Source organism: Aythya ferina (genome assembly GCF_964211825.1).
Source record: "Aythya ferina genome assembly, chromosome: 1".
NCBI classification, from domain to species: domain Eukaryota; kingdom Metazoa; phylum Chordata; class Aves; order Anseriformes; family Anatidae; genus Aythya; species Aythya ferina.
In genome coordinates this window covers 175879925-175900743 of record NC_140296.1, presented here as the reverse complement: position 1 = coordinate 175900743, position 20819 = coordinate 175879925, and the positions used below count along the sequence as shown (strand labels likewise).

General features: G+C 36.5%; 1 protein-coding gene across 2 annotated transcripts in view; it reads right to left on the bottom strand.

Moving 5' to 3' along the window:
- Positions 1–413: 413 nt before the first annotated feature.
- GXYLT1 (glucoside xylosyltransferase 1) overlaps positions 414–20819 on the bottom strand; it is a 29804-nt gene continuing 9398 nt past the window's right edge. For both annotated transcript variants that reach the window (XM_084496593.1, XM_084496594.1), the window contains 6 exons: positions 12156–12330; positions 11302–11427; positions 10239–10490; positions 4270–4393; positions 3770–3942; positions 414–2295 (listed from right to left, as the gene is read on the bottom strand). In XM_084496593.1, coding sequence (XP_084352719.1) covers positions 2134–2295; positions 3770–3942; positions 4270–4393; positions 10239–10490; positions 11302–11427; positions 12156–12330 — 1012 coding nt within the window. In that variant the 3' untranslated portion in view covers positions 414–2133. The remainder of the gene's footprint in view (positions 2296–3769; positions 3943–4269; positions 4394–10238; positions 10491–11301; positions 11428–12155; positions 12331–20819) is intronic.

Below are 20819 nucleotides of genomic sequence, written 5' to 3'. Positions count from 1 at the left end.
ATTTATGTATGTATACCAAGTCAATGGCTTATGGCAGTATTTTCTTGCTATTTATAAAATGCTAAGTAAACGTGTCTTGAAATAAGCACCAAGTAAAATTTTTTATTCTATGATAAATTCCAATATTAACCTTCTTGCTCTAATCCCATAAACTGAAATTTAACTGGAAAGGTTGCTGCTGATGTTCACGTTGCACTTTTTTTTTTTTTTCTAAAATAGTTCATTGGGTTTTAAGCAGTCTTCACATGCATACACCATACTAAAATTTGACTCCAAACTGAAAGTTCCTGAAAAAATGCGGGGAGGGGGGGGGGGGGGGGGGGGGGGGGGGGGGGGGAAAAAACACACAGGCCAAAGGAAAGAATTTGTAAACACAAACACAGTACAAGTGAAAAAAAGAAGCTGAAGACAGATTGATATAAAATCAGTATTTATGTAAAAAAATAATGTATTGCATGCTGTAAAATCAGACAATAACTGTATTCACCTTCACATGGATTTCTAGAGTTTCAGACTTCAAAAGATTATGTATAACATGGAAAAGAAACAGTAACTACATGCCCAGCAGACTTTCTGTTTACCATCATACAAATTTACACCCTGATCCAGCAGGGAGATTAGGAGCAGAATACAAACTCTGCTTACAATGGAGTGTGCTTCTGTACTGCTAAAGCATTCATCCAGCTCAGCTCACGTGGATCTGAGATTCAGAGCCAGTCTGCCTTTGGCAAAGAAACAGCCACAAAAATCAAACTTCTCAAATGTGGTTGGGATGAAGGTAAAAGTCAGTGAGTGGATCCTCCAAGGTTCACCACGCAGGAATCTGAAAACTAACTTTATGAAGCCTTCATCTCAGTTCATCCAAGTTCAGTTCAAGTATACTTTACAAATACATTTCATACCATGCATGTTTAAATATTTTACTGTAATGTTACAAGTCAGACTTTTCTTCATGCTTTTCTCTAAAAAGAAAATTGATTACATAAACAGAACATGTTTTTTCCACTAAGATATCTAAAGAAAGCCTAATCCTTATCTGTTATAAATCAGTATCACCTTATTGACATTAATGATACAGTCAAGGGTCTGGCCCAAAACTATTTTAAAGCCATGTTATTAAAAAATATGCAGGATTTATCTCAAAAAAAAAAAAAAGAAAAAAAAAAAGAAAAGAAAAAAAAAACAACTAATATACAATCTGATTAAACATCAGAACTTTTACTACAGTTCTTCAATTTTAGGTACTAAATACTCTGTAACAATCATCAAGTAATGATTCTTAGTATAAAAATACAACAGAGGCAGCTTTCCACCGTTTTTTTCTACTTCCAAAACATCCTATAAAGCTGCAAAACCATTTAAGTTTTAAAAAGTATTGTAAGAAAAATAACTTCATATTGAATAGTTGCTAAAATATAAACCCCCTCAACTCGAATATATCATTTGGGATAGATGGCTCAACAATACTAACACAAATGCTGTTATCATTTTTAAAGTATCTACAGATAGAGAAAACTAGTATCACATACTATCCATGTCTCAGAAAATCCTATTTATAGTGTGCAGTTTACATCTACAATAAGCAAAACAAGATTGTCAAAACAGGATTCCAACATGTAAGAGATGAACATAAAGGCACGCAGATTGTCAATGATTAATATCACATTTCTTTGAAAACAGAGTATTTTCTGCACTTGTAAACAACTTTGTGCTCACACCTTTAAAGTGAAGTTAGTGCTGCTGACTTGGTTATTGCTACATTCACAGTTTAACAGAATTTTAGACAATGAGGTACACTTCCAAACTGAGCCATCTTCACCTCTCCCTTGTTTGTTTGATCATTAGAGATAACTGAATTAAGCAGGCTGAAACTACTGACCTTAGAAGTCAGTAACACCCAAATCATCAGATCCAAGATAAACACTAGCAGTGATTAAACTTCAAAAGAGCCAAAAGTCACCTTTGCAGAAAAAGTCACTGTTCTTCATTACATGAATATTTTCTTCATTTTTACGTATGCTAGTAAACTCTTATCTGGGCACATTAAGAGCCGATTCAAGCCACGTTAGAACTGTTGCACCTTTTGACCAGTATGTTAATTCAGTCTCTTGATTTAAGAGCTTGCAGTTAGAATCACCTTCCCTTTGATCTTCTGACAGACAAGTCCCTTATGCTCTTCTTTAGCTGCTTTATGAAAACTTTGTATACTCTTCCACAGTACGTATGCATTGTTTTCTGTAACTCCAGTTCTAGGGGCCGCAACAGGGAATGAACTAGATCATCTCCAAATGTATACTGTAAAGATAAGAAACCATTTAAGTTAATAATAGAACTGTCATTGTTCAATTAAAAGGCCTTTGAAGATCTTTTTTATTAGTTATTAAATGTTTTAAAGAACTCTTAGCTTCTGAAAACTATTTGAAAAATGATCTCTAAGGTATATGAGTATTCTCAAATGATTCCAATAACATGCCTAACAAGAGAACTTTTGTTTAAAATAGGCAAATGAATTCCATAAGCATGGAGGACATTTAAAATTACCTTTTTAAATTAAGAATTTTCAAATCCAAAATGATTTCTGGTTATTTCTTTGTTGACCAGCAACTTTCCTGAATGACTTAAAATCTAAGGAGTACAACTGTTATCAAATTATAATGAAACAACAGTATGACAAGCAAGTAGTACTACTGAAAGCAGAAAGTTTCATTAAATTGAATGATGGTCAAACACATAATATGTTTAACATGGACATGAAATGAAGTCATTAATACTATAGCACCATATTTTTTTAATAAAAAAAATGAAAAGCTAAACAGCATTTCAAAGTAACAATTTTGTTCATCTTATTACGACTGGATCAACAGTGTTCTACACGCTTTCTCTGACATATACATAAAGCAAATGGGACTATAAATATAAACAAATTTTTTTTGTTCCATTTTTGACAATGCTCAAAGGAAACAAAGAAATCTTATTTTTATGGAAACACATTCACTTCCCCTGCAACATATTCTCAGACCCCCATAAGTACTTTTTCTCATTTTTATATCCATATGACAACACGTGATAAAGCACCATTAAAATATACTATTGATTTTTGAAGGTTATATGCACACAATAGCCTGCTACATTAAAATGTGCATCAGTGCTAAATTTTACAGCTCTTCAGTGAGTATACCAATGTAGTGATAAATAGTTTATTAGATGACTTATTTGCAGAAAAGTTGTTGCATTTACTATTTAAAGGAACAGTAACATATTAATACACTGAATCTCTAGAAAAGGTGAAAAAAATCATAAAGAAGTATTTTCTACCATGCAAATCTTGCTACAATTAAATGTTAAAATGTTGCAGCAAGCATATAAAAAGGGAAGGAAAAGGGTTTCCTTTTCTATTTTTTTTAAATCTCCAGAAAAAATGAAGCTTAGGGCAATCTTCACATGCCTGTACAAACAGTTTGCTAAACATACTTAGTAAATGAATGCGAAAAAAAAGTTTTTCAAACATTACAGTTGCAGGCAACATTTTAGAATCCTAACCTAGATATAGGCCACACAATGTTTTAGATGATGTTAATCACAAGATGAACAAACTGGAGTTCTATCCAAACAGTAAACCACAAAATGGTGAAATGCTTAAAAAATACTTGAAAGAGAAAAAACATTTTGTTGCAAAGAAAGTGTCAACCAAACCAAGAAAGCACACGCAGCACTGCATAAAATACATACAAAATAACTTTGTACGAAGTAAAATGCTGGACATACTTACATTTTTTATTGCTTCATAGACAGCCCTAAAAGTTGGTTGTTTATCATCATGGTAAACACCTCTGTTTCCATGAAGAATAAATATACCTTCTTCTTCAGCTTCCTTACAATTGCTCCCATAAATGCAGTGGTCAGGCCGATAATTCCATTGGCAAGGAAAGACATACAGACTTTCTGTACAAAAAAAAACAAGAGAGAGAACTCCAGTAAGTATCCACTAAGTATCAAAATTGTTTCAGAAGATGCATTCATTTTTCCTATTTTTTTTTTTTGTTAATAGTGCTTCATGAATTTCTGTAATTGTTTTTAAAACTTAACAACAAACCAAGGTCTAACAAGCTTCTATTTTGCTTCTCAACTTAGAAAATGTTTTTTAGAGAAGAAAAAAAGTCTCTTGCATATTTGCACTGAAAAGTCTGCTAAAACTATTTTTCTGATTTTCTAGATGTCATGCGAAAGATCAGCTTTGTTATGCTAGACTTAAAATTAATGTGGATTTACCTGGATTGTGAAAAAACATAATGTTCAAGAGGTCCTGATCACCCCATGTTATGTTTAACTTGTACTTCTTCAGCAGAGGCATAAGAATTTCTCCCCACTGTAACCGGACTGTTGTCATGTCATTCTATTAAACAAAGAAAAACATTTACATATTTAAGATAACTATACCTATGAAGAAGGAAATGCCCAACAGAATTTGTAATTTGCTTTCCAAAGCTACAAATCTCAAATGTTTTATACATGTTGATATATATATGTATGTATATATATGTGTATATATATTTTTTATTTTATTTTTAATGACCACGTGTAGGGAAAACACAGTTATGGACATTTCCAATACACTTTATTTCTCATTTAATTATCTTATGATAAGAAAAACTATACATACTCCCTAATATTCCATATTAAATTGTCATAAGATCTCCCTCTAAAACATCTTAAACTATTACTTCTAAGAAATAGCTTTTTGTTTTGTTGTTGTTGTTTTGTTTTGTTTTATACAGCAGTAGAATCTAACAGAAAACCAGATTTTAATAGATGTGTGCCAAGTAGATGGGCACTGTTTAAATCTCCACACTTCAGATTTCACACTTTCTCCATCTTTATCACAAACTAATAGCATACACAGGTTTTATAGCTGTCTTTAAAAGATTCAAAATGATCAATATAAAGTTATTAAATAGTTCCAAATGCAGCTAAAAAGACTAGCTACAAAGCAAGGTATAAAACCACATACATCCTTCAAAAGTTTTGAAAGAATTTTCATTGAGTTTTTTTTTTTAGTTACTGAACTTAAACTTCTAGAGCAAAGGCACAACTTTTCTCTTGCAAAAGGCAGCATGACTCTAAACCAACAGCTGTTGCTTATTTCCCAAATTGTTGATTAAGCAAAATCACAGCTCAAAGGAAAAGGTCTTCTAAGTCTTGGCTGAGGAGGTGCTACTTGGAGTGAGACAGCCTACGCTGAACTTTGCATTACCTCAAATAAATTATTATTTGTGGTATAAGAAGTTACATATTCCAAAGCTAATTTCACATCTTTACACCACCTTTAAGCTCAGCTAGAACAAAAAAGGAACCAGGCTGCTCTCTCTATTTTTTCTACTTGAAATTGGAGATTGAGGATGGAATAACAATAGGTCTCAAAGGGAGAAGATTCCTGAACGAGTACAGGATTATAGCCATGATTATTTTTAATCAAATCATAAAAAATAAATAAATAAATAGAACACACACAACAGAACTCCAGTATTGTTTGAAATTTGAATACAAAACCACTACATTACAAAACAGAAAAGACTACCCAGGATACAACATTTCCACTGACAAACTAGAAAGGAGAAACATTAGCAGTTCAGCTTTTAGCCTTTCCTCAAATCATTTCAGCCATGAAATATGAAGGGCTTTCAGAAATGAAGACTAAAAAAGAAATGCTATCAGATTTCAGACAGGAATTAATACAAAGAAAGATCTATAGGTTATATTAGAAGCCAAACAGAATGATATTATGGTCCCTTCTGCCCTTAAAAAATAATGACTATGATTGCTTGCAAGTATTTGACAATACCAGGCAGAAGAAATACACAAGATAATTCTTCTCTAGCAAGAATTATCATTAGGCTCAGTGCAATGTGATTAAACAAAAGAAAACTCAGACCAAATACCAAGCTACAACCCTTCAAAAGCAAATCAATTAGACTGAAGCACAGTGATTAGACCCTCACATGGACTTTGCCGTCCATGGAATATTGACCCAAGGTTTGAACTTGTACTCAATGCTAAGAATCAAGAACCGTGAGCTAATTTAATTCCATTAGCAGAATAACTATGATAAGAATATAAAGAAGCAAAAAAAGAAGTTTTAGAGCAACCCATAATATTACTTAATGTTGTTAAAACCATTAATTCGTATGATTTTCATTTAGCTTGTATAGTTTTAATAGCAGTGAAATGCAGAGTATATCCCGAGGAGATAAAAAGGAGGTAAGAGCATATATCACATCGCCAGACATCTAGCAGCAATACTACTTGACAAATATTGTTATTAGAGATAAGAATTAGAAATTCTAATGTTTCAATAACCTTTGCATAAATAGAAAATAATTAAATATTAATTTATTAACCCTGATGTGTAATGAAACCAGTGTAGGAATCACTGAGCAGGAGAAATTACTCGAACAGTTCTATGACCTCCTGTAAAATTCTGCTGTAACTTGGTAGTGAGGTCAGAGTGAGAAGGAGAATGCTCGAGCTTGACCAGAACTGATAATAGAATTATATTTCAAAAGTTACTCAAATAAATATGAAATAAATAACTAGGATTATCCTTAAAGGATTTGAGAATATAAACCACATCTCCAATATCCAACAAATTAGAAACAAGGTTAGAGAGGTTTACCAAAAAAATTAAATCCTGTGGTACTCTGCGATACTATCAATCTGATACTTACAAGCTCTGTGAACCCTCCAAAAGTCAGCTTTTTGAGTGGAACAAAGCTTATAAGAGCAGAACTACAAACAAAATATCCATAAGAATGTTAAGATGGTATCTTAGGTGTTTTTTTTATTATATGCTTTGCTTTAATTAGTTCGATCATTACTGAATTCTGTCCCAAAAGACTTCTGCCTGGCTAAGCCTGAAGTCAGAAGAGCTTTACATTTTGTCTGTAACAACTTAAGGTCATCTTCCTCTTAATGCTTGTAGGAGAATATAAAGTTGAGGAAACATACTCAGACCATACAGTAATATCTAAAGAAACTAAGTGCAGTTCCACAAACTATTGACCAATTTATTATCATAAATGCCATATGAGAGCAAGTTCCCTTCCTTCCTGTTCTTGTGTTAACACAGTAGTGCCTAATACTTGATTATTTATTATTGATTTATTTTGGTGAGAGCACTGATTTACTTAACTAAACCAGCAGAAGGAATTCTTTACTCACCCGTTAGCAAATTTAGTTGGATCATGGAAGGGTCCAACAAACAACAGAGGTAAGGACAAAGCAAGCAAGAAAAGCAGTGAAAAACTGCTGAAAAGTGATGGCAACCTTCCTTCTAGAAGGAATTAGCTTCTGTGGCTTACCACATTTCTCAGAACTATAGCCTTAAGCAATACTGAGTGGTCACAAAAATTGTATATAATGGCTTAGGTCTTATTGACTCTCTGCTTTTGTCTAAACATACCCACAGACCTCTCCTTTGTACACACTACCTGGAGTTATTCTGTCTGGGGCTTGTTTGCTCTTGTAAGACCTCATTTCTTTCTTTGGGTGCCTACTATCACACTAAGTATAGCAACACCCATGCTTCCGTATGAATTTGATAAAGGTCACAACTCTTTTCACACAGCCTCACACATCTAGGGCTTTTTGTTAAAACACCATACCACCTCTGCAGCATTTGCCATATCCCTTCCAGTTTAAAAGCATCTATATCTACAGAACAGTTCAGTTGGAAGGGACCTTCAAAGATCATTGAGTCCAACTGCCTGACCACTTCAGGGCTAACCAAAAGTTAAAGCCCGTTATTGAGGGCATTGACCAAATGTCTCTTGAACACTGACAGGTTTGGGGCATTAAGCACCCCACTAGGAAGCCTGTTCCAGTGTTTGACCACCCTTAGAGTAAGAAAATTTGTCTTAGTATCTTGTCTGAACCTCCCCTGGAGCAGCCTTGTGCAGTTCCCATGTATCCATCACTAGGGAGCAGAGAGCAGCACCTCCCTCTGCACTTCACCTCCTCAGGAAGATGCAGAGAGCACAGAGGTTACCTCTCAGCCTCCTTTTCTCCAGACTTGACAACCCAACAGTCTTCAGCATCTCTTCACAACACATGCCTTCCAGACTTTTTACCAACTTTGCTGCCTTCTTCTGGACACTTTTAAGGACCTAAACATCCTTTTTATACTGTGGAGACCAGACTTGTACGTAATATTCATGGTGAGGCCACACTAACACCAAATACAGTGGGAGAATCATCTCTTTTTACCGGCTGAATATACTGTACTTACTGTACCCCAAAATGCAGTTTGCCCTCTTGGCTTCCAAGACACGCTGCTGGCTCACATTGAGCCTACCACCAAGCAGCACCACCAGGTCCCCTTCTGCAGAGCTCTCCAGCTGCTCTTCTCCCAGTCTGTGCCTGTGTCTAGCCTTGCTCTATCCCAGGTCATTTGCTCTTGCCAAATTACAAGTTACCCTTGTTAAATTTCATGCCACTGATGATTGCCCAATGCCCCAACCTATCTAGACCCCTACGCAACGCCCCTCATCCCTACAGAGGGTCAACAGCAGCTCCCATTTTGAATCACCAGCAAACCTGCTAATGGATGCATTCCACTTCTGCATCCAGATCATTGAGAAAAACATTCAACAGAACTGGCCCCAGAATTAAGCCCTGGGGAACACTGCTAGTGACAGGCCACCAGCAAGTTGTAGCACCATTCACTACAACCCTTTAAACTCTATCCTTGAGCCAGTTCATCACCCAGCGGAGCATGAACCTGTTCAGCACACAGTTGGACAAGTTGTCCAGAAGGATGCTGTGAGGGACAATACCAAGGGCCTGACTGAAATCCAGAAGATTACATCCAAACATATATAAAGCCACTACACGTATAAAAATATAAAAAGTCACATGATACTACCTCTTTCATCTCCTAATTATTCTTGCATATTCCACATTATATCACCTAACTGCTGCTTTGCAAAGATGACACCAGGTAGCCACAACACACCCGAAGCTTCTTTATCCAGTTTTAGTCTTATCTCCAGCTATACACTATGCCATGATCACGCTATATTCACACGTGTATGCACATGTATGTGTACACATGATTATATATGCAGTGCCTCTATTTGTAGTGTAGACATGCACACAGTTTCATAAAACACAGAAAAGATAAAGATGGTAGGACCAGGAGCCATTAGGCACCATAGCCAAGTAGACCTGGTAGTACAGAACACTTTTTCTTTATTTCTGTATCAAGCTAGATGTACAGGTATCTGCAGTTACAGTTAGAGCTGGGAAAGTTACAGCTACTGTACCTTTATACTGTAACTAGAGCTGAGGCAGTCTATTCCTTATTTTTCTTAAGTTCCCTGTATTTCCATAACAAGGCATTGCAAGCACGTTAAGAGGGAAGCCAAACATTTCTTAAATTTGAAATGGGTGAAAAAGGTAACATCTACTGCAAATTTATATTGCCGCTCTTAAGGCTGTACATTCCCATAGTTTCTGACTGTATGATTATTTTTCCTAATCAAATGTCTTCCTGTTTCAATGTAGATTTAATAAAAATAAAGTAGAACAGAGAGAAGTACTTTTGCCCCCTTGCATAATCACATAGTACTGCTTTTGTATTTGTATTTGAATCATATAGGAAAATCTGTGAAGCAATGACCACTTCTGTTGCTGCACATGCTGCTTTAGTACCTAAATGAAGTTATTTCTCTACAGAAATTAAGACTGAAAAGTAAATCAAAAGATCTTAAGTTGATAATCACCTGGTTACAATTTCAAAGATCAAAATTTACAGATAGTACAGTTAAAGTAAGTTACTAAATGCTTTAGCACCACCTCCTGGTCATATTACTTTATGCACACATTTTTAAAGTTAGTCTACAGTATACATAAACTGTTTTCTGAGGATTTCTGCAGTGAAGAAAAAATAGTAGATATCTAATGAAAAATGTGACTGGATACAGTCTGTTGCTATAAATTACATGATATTGCAGAACTAAGAAAAAAATAAAACAAATGGACTTACAATTCAAGAAATTCAAGCCTTGCAGTGAATGACATTTTAAAAAAATAGAAGTTAGATACCATTTTAGACAGCTTATTTTTAGATCGTCATTCCAGTTACAAGAAATGTTTCGTAAAATACTGTCCCAGGTGGATTTCAAACAGGATTGGAGTTAAAAGTTGTAGAAAAACAGAAATTGCAACAAAGACAACATACGTACCTTGAAATACTTTCTCCTGATACGTGTCATGTTCATTAACATGACTCCAGAATTTATTCCAGTCACTCCATAATAGGGATGCCGAGCAAAGCGATTGTACCACCCAATACGAGGTTCTTCGTGTTCTGGTGCCATTGCAGCAATCTGGGTGGAGTTGAACTTTCTCAAAAAAGACCAAATATCATCGACAGGTCTCAAGAACAGGATGTCAGTATCAACATACAGTAGTGAATCCACGTTTTTGAGGATTAACTGTGAGAGAAAGAAGTTTAAAAGAAAACAGTTTAATTGAACTTCATAAAACAAGTTACTGCAGTTTACACATTTTAATATGTTTTGGTCACATGCAAATAGGTTCATGTTAGATTGATGGCTCACAGTCAGAAATTTGTTATTATTTCCCCTTGTCCCTTTTTGAAGAATTTTTGTGGAGTAAAAACAGGTTTTATGTAGGACAGTAACACGAAGTCTGTATTTTATATCCTGAGGTTCCTCAGGAGTAGGTTGTGAGCTAGGTGAAACACTGGAATAACAGAAGCTCCTGTCTTCCTGTCCCTTTGCTTTGCTATACATTTACTCAAACAATGTGGGAAATGTAAGGATCGCCAAGAAGTGACAGTATTTGGGAGATAGCTGCCACTGCTTAAATTCATCTAGCCTGAAGTATGATTTCTGAAGAATCTTAGATTAGCAAAGAAAAGGCTATACAAAACACTCTGGTAACAATAGGCTATTTCTTCATTAATTTCCCTGACATTTCACAGACCTAGGAAAGCAAGAAACTTTCCAAATAAATGAAGTGATATGTGATAAATCCTTCGTACCTCCGAGAAGATGACATAACCTACAGCACTAAGGATACAGTGCCATAACGCAGGAAGTCAGAAAAGGAATTTTATTCCAAAATACCACAGAAAAATGGTAATTACAGAGGATTTTTTTTTAAGAAGGTCATAAAAGTGACTTTTATTAGTAGTTCTTTATTTAAAACTAAGCAGAAATTAGATTACCAAAGATAGCTTGATAGAGACTTCTGTGCTGTCCAATAACAGAAGAAACTTACTGGCAAGAACAGCCTTTGTGAAGCACATGGTTTAAACAATTTCTTCCATTCTGTCGCACTCTCTGTTGGAAATGTTATTGGATATAATGTGTAATTAATTTTTCCTTCATATGGTAAGTCATCAAGCTAGATGAAAAGATCACAAAAAAAAATTACTTGCGTTCAATTTTATTATGAAAAAGAAATCACTTCCCATTTAAATTAATAATTGAATACCACTGCAACACCTCTCTTCCAAGACAGAAACGATTCCTGAACTACAAAAATCTGTCAACTACTTAAAACACTTGAATAAAAAGTGGCATCTGCAGTCACTATGAAGAAAACACTTAAAAACAGATCACACACACAAGTGCAAGTAAAATAATTATTATTTACAGAAAGTAAATACATCAAACATTTTTGCCCCTTAGTTTCCACAGGAGAAAAATCAATGAAGTCTTTCTCAATTTAAAATAGCCTTACCCAATTTTGCCATAATTACTCAAAGTATAACATTTTAAGCATAAAAATAGGAAAACCTTCCACAGCTATATACCAGTCAGCTTCTAATACTGCCACTCCAGTCAGCGTTATATTAATAAACTGGAAGTCGCTAAGATTAGACAACCACATCTAACAATCTTCACAAACCAAGGTTTTCTTTTGTTTAAACAGGCTGTTTGTAAGGCTGATTCAGAAGGAAATCCCCATTGAGCATTATGAAGGACTTGAATATTTTCTTTTCTTGAATATTTTTCTGCCCTGTTTTTCTGGCCCTATGTTCAACAACTACTATCCAAGTAGTAGGGAAACTGTTAGGCATTACTCCAATTGTACTAAACATTGATTAAATAAATGTTGTGGGTACTTACTATATCTTTGAAACTCTCATGCAATTGGTCCTCAGCAAAAATATGAAACTGGAGTGGTTTGATGCTGAAGATAATGGCTGATCTCAACATAGTAACAGTCTCCTCCAGTCTTTCACCACAGGCAACCACTGCTAGATGCATTTTCTCAGAAGGATGTGCTTTCATATAATCATATCTGATACAAAAATAAGTTTTTCATTTGACATTATTCCTAGCACAGGCTTAAGAAAAAGCTCTACCATTTTCTGCAGAATGTAATTTAACAAAATAGTCTGTATGTTATTAAGTGAGCAATGGATAACTTAAACAGAACATACTAAACAATTGCATTATACCTCATACGTAGATTTAAGTTTAACCTGAACTACTCTCATATCCACTCCCACCATCCCACCCCACGAGGAAGAAACAAAAGATGGAAGACCTATACAGAAACTAGACACAAGAAAACAAATGAAAACAAAAAACAACATATTTATTTTTCTTTGCAATCTTACTATTCATTACCAGCAAAGAATTCCATCAAAATCACTACACTAAAAGAAAGGCTACATGAAGTTGCATCAAAATCTGAAAGGCTGACAGCGCTTTAAGTCTATGCATGAGTTATTAGCTCATTTTCTCCCTTTTCCCTGGACTTAGCACAGATATACAAAAATAACACGTCATGTTTACATATATATAAATGAGTTAAACTCTAACAAAAGTGAAATACCACTGCTTTTAAAAAGTTGTGTTCAAGAATGTTTTTCACGATCTACGTATATTTTGTCCATCTTCGCTGCAGTAAACGCTTACATCATAACCATGTTTCAGAGTTTCTCCAAAGCACTGGCAAAATGGAAAAAAAATTTCTCCTCTCCTTTCATCCCGTCCAAGTATACCACTTGGTTTGGAAAGTGGTGAAGCTAACAACTCAAATGGCTGTGCGGGACGTCCTGCTGCTCCCAGCGGTGCCAACAAATTCCACAGGTACCCTGATCAGCTGCATCGCCCACATCTTTGGGGCCAAACCACTGTAAGGTGCGAGAGCTGGGGAGTCACTTCTCCCTTGGCCAACAGTTACAGTGAAAAGCGCCTGATATGTATTATACAAGGTACGTTTTAAAGCTATCATTTTAATACAACAGGCTAAAATTATCATCAGGTAAACACTAGTGTTTGCTTGATAGCAAACACCGTGGGCATATTAAAGCTAAAACTGTTCCTTTGTGTTTCTTATTTATTTCATATACTTAACTATTAAGAAAAGCTTTCAAATGTTTTATACACGTCAGCTCAAAGTCAACCTTTAAAACAATATTCTACACTTGAGCTATTCACATGCAGCTAAGGGAGGAGACGGCCTAACAGAACTAAGAGCAGCTGCAGATTTAAATTACAGCTTTCCAAGTTATGAAAACACACAATTCTTTGAAGGTGGAAAAGACTTTCCCAAACTAGTAACAGCAGAGAAATGCTTGGCAAACATACCACCCATTCATAGAAATTTGCCATAGATGCACTCCAAAATACAAATTAAGAGATATGATTTTTAGCACAATCTCTACCTAATTTACAACCCTAAAACGTATCAGAAACCATATATTTTTCCTTTAAATTAACAAGAGATACAATGCCAACATGCTTTTTTTCAGGCATGGAATATTAACACACATTATTTTGAGTTCTTTGAAGCAAAATACTAGTATCATAGTAAAACTGCTGAAGTTTGGTACCATAAATAACAGTTATTTATTTGAAATACTTCAAATGTCCTAAAAGAAATCCAGCAACTCAAGGATGTAAGATTGATGAAACCTCAATTAGAGCATTAAGTCAGTCTTAAGGTTTGAGGTGTTACTAAAATCACATGGATGAGAGACCTTATTGGTTAGATCCAGATCCAAAACTGGGCATCCAAATGAAGATGCTGGCTTATAAAATTGTGTCCAATCTCTCATTAAAGCTAATGGAGATCTGGTGAGCAGGCAACGAACCCTAGACAGCAACTCATTTTACTTCAAAATAAATAGCTAGGGCTTGATTCAATTGTTTTACATAGGTATAGTGCCATGTAATATGCTCTACAATATCCCACCTGACCTCCAGGTGCCAGCCCAAAAGGACAGGCTATCTCAAAGATCATGTTTTATTGGTCCTATGCAGGTACCTGGGACAGCCTAGCACTTTGCTATTAACACCAGACCTTTACTTCTTAGCCACTTACTGGCTAGCTACCTGGGTCACACTCTGCTGTTAAAACTGAAAGAGCAGCTTAAGACCTACTTGACACAGATACACAGATGCAGACATCTATATTCAGCAGATTTAATCCACAGACTGAAGAAGTCCTGCAGCAAAACCTCAAAAATAGTTTAATTTAACAGAAAAAAATGTATAAAATATAACTTTAAATGTCAGTCATACCCGTTCAAACCCGTATACCTAAAGCTAATTTAAACCTTCCACCACGTAGTAAGCAGCTGATGCAAAGCAAGCTGAATGTGATGAGAGTAGCTGAAATCCACAAATAAACGCACTGCTGTAGTCTGAACAAGCTGCAAGCACCAGATTAGCCTCATCACTAATCCACCAAAAAGGGAATTACAGTAATTAAGCCCTGCAGTCACGAGAGCCTGCATTGATATTACAAGGTCGTGTGATAAATAATGGCACCAACTACACACACTGCACAGCTGAAAGCCAAGTCCTGAACCACTTGTAGCATGTGGCTTTCTATCAATGAGGTGTGATGAACATCGTGCCAAAGCAGCTCTAAAACACACTGAGATGCAAAGACTATTATTGCTACATCTAGTGACATCTGCAAATAAAAGAACATTTCAAGCCACACAGAAGGAACTTGTTATAGTGCTTTCACACTCACTTTGCCCATATCTAATCTGTTTTGTGTGTATGGCTTCGTGAGTTCAATTTTCTTCCATCTCTGCTTAAAAATATTTTTTTTGAAAAGGTGAAAACCTAGAAAAAAGATAAAAAATTGAACTTCCATTTGCACGCTATGGGGAACAGCTGGACTGAGATCTGTAAGGGCCCAGTGCAAAGCTGTATCTCCAAAGCAGATGGAGCAAGAAGCCATTTCAAAGAGCAGGCCATCATTCTCCATGGAGATCATCAGCTAAGAAGGGGATGAGACACAGTAGGTGTCAGACACGTTACAGCAGAAGTTATAAAGCTCCGGAACTGTGGTTCTCACTCCAAACCCCGTGAAGAGACAACCTCTAGCGATTAGAAGCTGCATTTGACTTCCCTGCACACGCACCACTGGCAGTCACAACCTCCTTCTCTTTTTTCTTCTTCACCCTGGGACACTACTAGCTCCTTATACCTCAATTCTAATCCTCCACTGCCTGCACCTTTAGTCACTTTTTCCCCCTCCTCCTGCGGTCACATAAACTTTATGCTGTCCAGCAGCATTTATCAGCCCGAGCCCTTCAGTCTCACCTTCACCATTAGTATAACCCACCAGCAGAGCCACTTATCAGTGCCATGACTCGTCTCATTCCCTTCTTCAATATTATGTGTACACAATTTGAATCCTCCCCCTAACTCCTTTCAAAATCTTCTGCCTTCACTTGCTCCCTTTTCTCTACTTCTCCTTCCTGGCTTTTCCAGCCCCCATAACCCTCTTCCCCTTCTTCTCTCCACCGCTCTCTGCTACAGTCAGCAAGGTAATTACCTCACCAGAAGACAGAAAAAGCAAAACCTTGTTCATTTAGACAGCAATTTCTCACCACCATGGGCTGCGTGCTGTCTAATGACACCAGCTTCTTCACGCAGTACAGATTTTGCAGCAGTAGCTGAGCTGCCCAAGAGCAAAATAAATTTACTTTAGAAGAACTGTAATTTGTCTGAACCTGAGCAAGTTTTCAGAGAGAGGGGAAACCTCAGAGCAGAACTTCTAACGGAACTTCAAAAAAAAAAAAAAAAAAAAGGTTCTGAAAGCGTTTGACACTTCCAAAAAAATGGTTTCTGAATTTCAAAACTACAAATGTAGATTTTCATATGCATATTGCTAATTACCAGTAGCCGGATGTTTCGGTGTGGGAAAACTTAGTGGAGAAGCTGGAGCAAACAACAACAGAGTATTTCAGTAAGGCTTTCTGATAGACTAACAAGAAAAATTTGAGAGTTCCAGCTTGTGAAGAAAAAAGTCTCCCAAAATTGATGTGGGAGTCCTCGCTTGTGTGTGTGTGGAGCTCTGGTAATTGAAATGGAAGAGCAAAGAATGCACCTGTAGTCCAACAGAGGATACTGAGCAGAAAGCGATGACAGGATTTGGGTGTTTAGGGACAAATAAGAGTATCCTCAGACAACAAGTACCAATTACATGTCAGTGTCAGGAAAAATAAAAGGAAATAAATCACCTGAGAGCACCACACATACCTGAATGAGTTTAGAAGATATGAAGAAAAAACAATCCACTTAAACATTATGAGAGCAAAACCACGCACTTTGAAACACACTGCTCAGCAGCAGCAAAAGCACGGGTGCAAGGCGTGCCCTGCCGTACCTCCGTGTTGGAGTGCAGACCTACATCCTGTACTGATGAATTCTGCTGTGGCATTAGCAATCTAGGAGGAATGTAGCTGGTTATGCTCAATGAATCTCCTACAACAAGATTTTCCAGAGCCCATCTGTCAAGATGCTGCCTCTAATTTGAAGAGGTTTAACATGACAGACTGTATATTAAATGAGCGTTTCTAGGTCAATTAAAATTACAAAGTAATAGTTTGCTGGTAAGCTGCAGAGGAATGTGTTGACTGGTAGTACTCTTGTCAAACCCTCAGTGATTCTCAGCTGAACTTCTTGGGAAAAAAAGTGTATCTTATTTTTCTCCACCACTCTTATTTTTTTAGCACATACAAATATAGTGGCACTGGATTACAAAAAGTTGTTAGGGAAGTCATAGGAAGTCATTTGTCTAAAAAAAAAAAAAAAAAAAAAAAAAACCAACAAAACACATTGGTGCATAAGAAATCCTTTTACCATCCGCTGATCTGCTGCTAAGAACATGCCTAGGGATTATCAGGAAGCTCCCAGAACAACTTTGCTGGCTGTCAGCTGTCCTCCCTGACTCCTTTAACGTGGCTGGGGAAGCCAAGGAAGGAAAGGTTAGCATCCAGGTACTGAGAATACAGAGGGATATGAATAGCTGGAGCAGTAAGTCAGCTCTGTAGCTGTTGTCCTTTCAAATTTTATTTTGACTCATCAGGGAGGATAATTAAAAATATTTGTCATTTTCTGAGAAAAGGGCAGTCAACTTGCACAACTAGTTTTCATGTACAAGCACCACTGCATTACACAATGCTAATATTAGACTGTAAGATTTTTTTTGTAGGTTACAAGTGAACATTCTTGTAGAATGTTCTTGTACAATGGGTAGAATGCAAAATAACAAGAGTTATTCTACCTCAAAACAAGTTTTGCCTATGTTTTTTTTCTCTGGGAGAGTGTTTCTTTGATTGTTTTCCCATATGCTCTGCAACACACACATCATGTCGGCAATACTCGGCTCCCTAAACAAGGTGGCTTCATTAAGTCTCAGTCCTTCCTCAACATGACTAACCTAACTTTCCATTTGGTTGTTCAATTAGATTGCTAGGTTCAGCTGTGTTGAAAGTCTCTTACTCTTACAAAAGCAAAAAAAAAAAAAAAAAAAAAAAAAAAAACAGAATCCTATTGCAAACATGTTTTCTTTTTTGTTATAAAAAGCTAGCCACATTATCACTGCAAATATTTTCCCCATACAAATCTTATGGCAATTGCCATGTAAAATACAAATCAAATTGTACAGAAAACGCAGGACAAATTTCCATATAACCAACCTGTATTATTTCAAATCTGGCACCACAGTATGTCTCCAAAGAACAAATGGTAGATATGTAAATACAATACGGATGGCTTACTTATCACATCCTCTTTTCTTGTCATGCTTTGTGCTTGATCTAAATCAATTGAACATTACGGAGCGTGACCCAGCAGCCTTTACTCACCAGAAAAAGAAAAGCAAATAGGCAGAGTGAGAAGGCAGCAAAGCCAGCACTGATCAAAATGCAACTGTGAAATCATTCCCACATTTACAGAAAGTATGATCAAAGAAATTATCTGGATTTGAAAGTGATGAAAACTCTGGTTTTTACTGAGCTTAACTTTCTACCGCAGCACTGAATTAAAAATAAGCCCTAATCAAAGCTTATTTTGTGTAAGTACGCTAATGATACCACTGCATATGATGTCTAAATGTCATCTACTCAATTACAAAGTCAATTAGTAGATTAGGTATGAAGTTACAATTAGCCATTTAAAAATCTACTACAGAAGTTGAAAGTCCCATCCTCCAACAAGCTATATATTTTCAGGACTTTCACATTTCATTTTAATTTATCCACATCCCCAGGACCTCGATGCACTCAAGAAATGTGGAATGCCTTTTTAATTAGGCAATGCAAGTGAAAACCCACTTAGAAGCAACATCCAACAACTGAAAGCAGACAGACCAGATAACCACAGTAATGACCTCCAAGATTTTCTTCTTACTCGGTCTACTGCACAGATGAGCAGCCACACCTGCCAGGTCACACTGGGCACCGTGAGAGGTGCACCAAAAAGGATATGAATCATCTAGGTCATGCAAAACCTGAGCCTCATTTCATCTTTATAAGCATTGTTTAAATTTCAGATAAAATCTAACCATTATATGTTTAAAAAAACAAAAATTGACCTTATCCTTCTATCAAATTAAAAGCTAACAAGAAATATTCTGTACATAAGATGTTCTGTCTGAATAGCATTGTTAATTACAATGTTGATATAAAACATGGGTGCAGAATGGCTCAAAAATCCTTCCCACAGATTCCCATGGGCAATAGATTGTAGACTAACTTAAAGAGACAAGATCTGGAAAAAACATTATTAGAATCACCAACTGCTCAGAGCTCACTGATTGCAAGTGAGGTTGAATTAGCTATACCATGAGTCAGACTGAAGTGTCTATGAACACCTCTCCTACGAACTTCCAGATCTCTACGGGTCTCCAGCACTTCTGTTGTACAAACTTGAATCTTACAAATCCATGCATTAAACATATACAGTTCCTCATGTGAAAATTATGTAGCGATCTGCATTTCAAAAAATGCCTATGCCAAGTTCTCTCTCATGGATAAATGCATCACCTGCAGTTCCAACATCCAGAAGAAAAAAAAAAAAAGCTGCTAACAGTTTCAAGTTATAAACACAGAAAAAAAAATGAAGATTTTCAAAAGAAAGATTTAAAAATGTAGAGGATAAAGAACAACCTTCAATGTTCGAATAACTTGACTAACAAAGGACAAAGAGATACTCCATCTCATTGAGATAAAATTTATGAATATTCTATTAACAAAGAAACTCTGGCTATGTGGTCTGCTCCTCTGGACAAACTCATTTGAGTCTGTTTATTGAAACAGCAGGAATAGAACACCAGAAGCTCTATTCACAAACTGATTTATGATTTGGATAAATACTGTTCTCTTTTTATGGATTAAATCAGACCAAACAGAATACTTAAGATAAGCGTTGGTGAGGTTAAATGACCAGACTATGCCATTTCTATTAAAAACATATTCATTGGAACTCCCATTACTTTGTTGCCAAGTCTGCAGGCAGTGGAGTTAGCTATCCTAACATTTCAATAAGATACGTAACTATAAGGTTTTTCTCATATCCCAGTCTCTTCTTTATTTCGCACATCACTACAACAGTTGCACTCAGTAACACCACAAAGGTTCAGTGAACTGAGGATCAAATTATAATAGGTAGAAGTTATAAAGGTAGAAGTTTCAGTCCTTTATTGCAAAACACATGCAACTCGGTCACAATGTTGTTGCCTCTTCACAGAAAGAGTTTAAAATTTATCTTCTTGAAGAGTCAATCCTGAAGTGGCTTTACACATGATATCAGGAAACAAGAATGTTAGGTTTCATTTGCTGTGATTAATAAACTTGCATGGAATTAAGTTTACTCCTCTTCCTCCAAAATCTGCCTGCAAACTTGAGAGTGACTCAACATCACTTGAGAAGCATAAAATGGTACCAACGGCCTGAATTCTTCAACTTATCAGTGCACCTAGTACAATGCACCTATTTTCTTTGAGAGAAAAGCAAAATTACAGCTCATATCTGAAGCTGAAACCAAATGGCAACTCTCTTCTGTTATTCCAGTACATGCAAGGAAATGAGGCTTATGCAGCAGGCTGAATGCTGAGACACTGAAATTGCTTGCTGCCATCCAAAGAGGGAGCACTTTCTCCTCCTTTCTGCCATCTTCCCCGCTGTTCTTGCACAAACCCAAATTCTGGCACTCATGCAGCTCTCTGAAACTAACTGAACTCATTAAGCATAACAAGAATTAAAGTCAGAGGGAGGGAGGTGGACCCCTCTGAAGTTAGGACAGGTCCCTAAGGAAGTAAAGAAGCACTAGAGCCAGCACAACATTCACAGGACAGCCGAGGCTGCTCCAACCCCTGCCCAAGCAGGGACCACCCCGAGCCCAGTGCTCAGGACCACGTCCAGGTGGCTTTGGAAGATCTCCAGGGACAGAAGCTCCTCAACCTCTTTGGGCAGCTGCAGCATCCTCAATAGACCAGAACGTGTTATAGCTGAATGTACGTGCAAAGGAGCT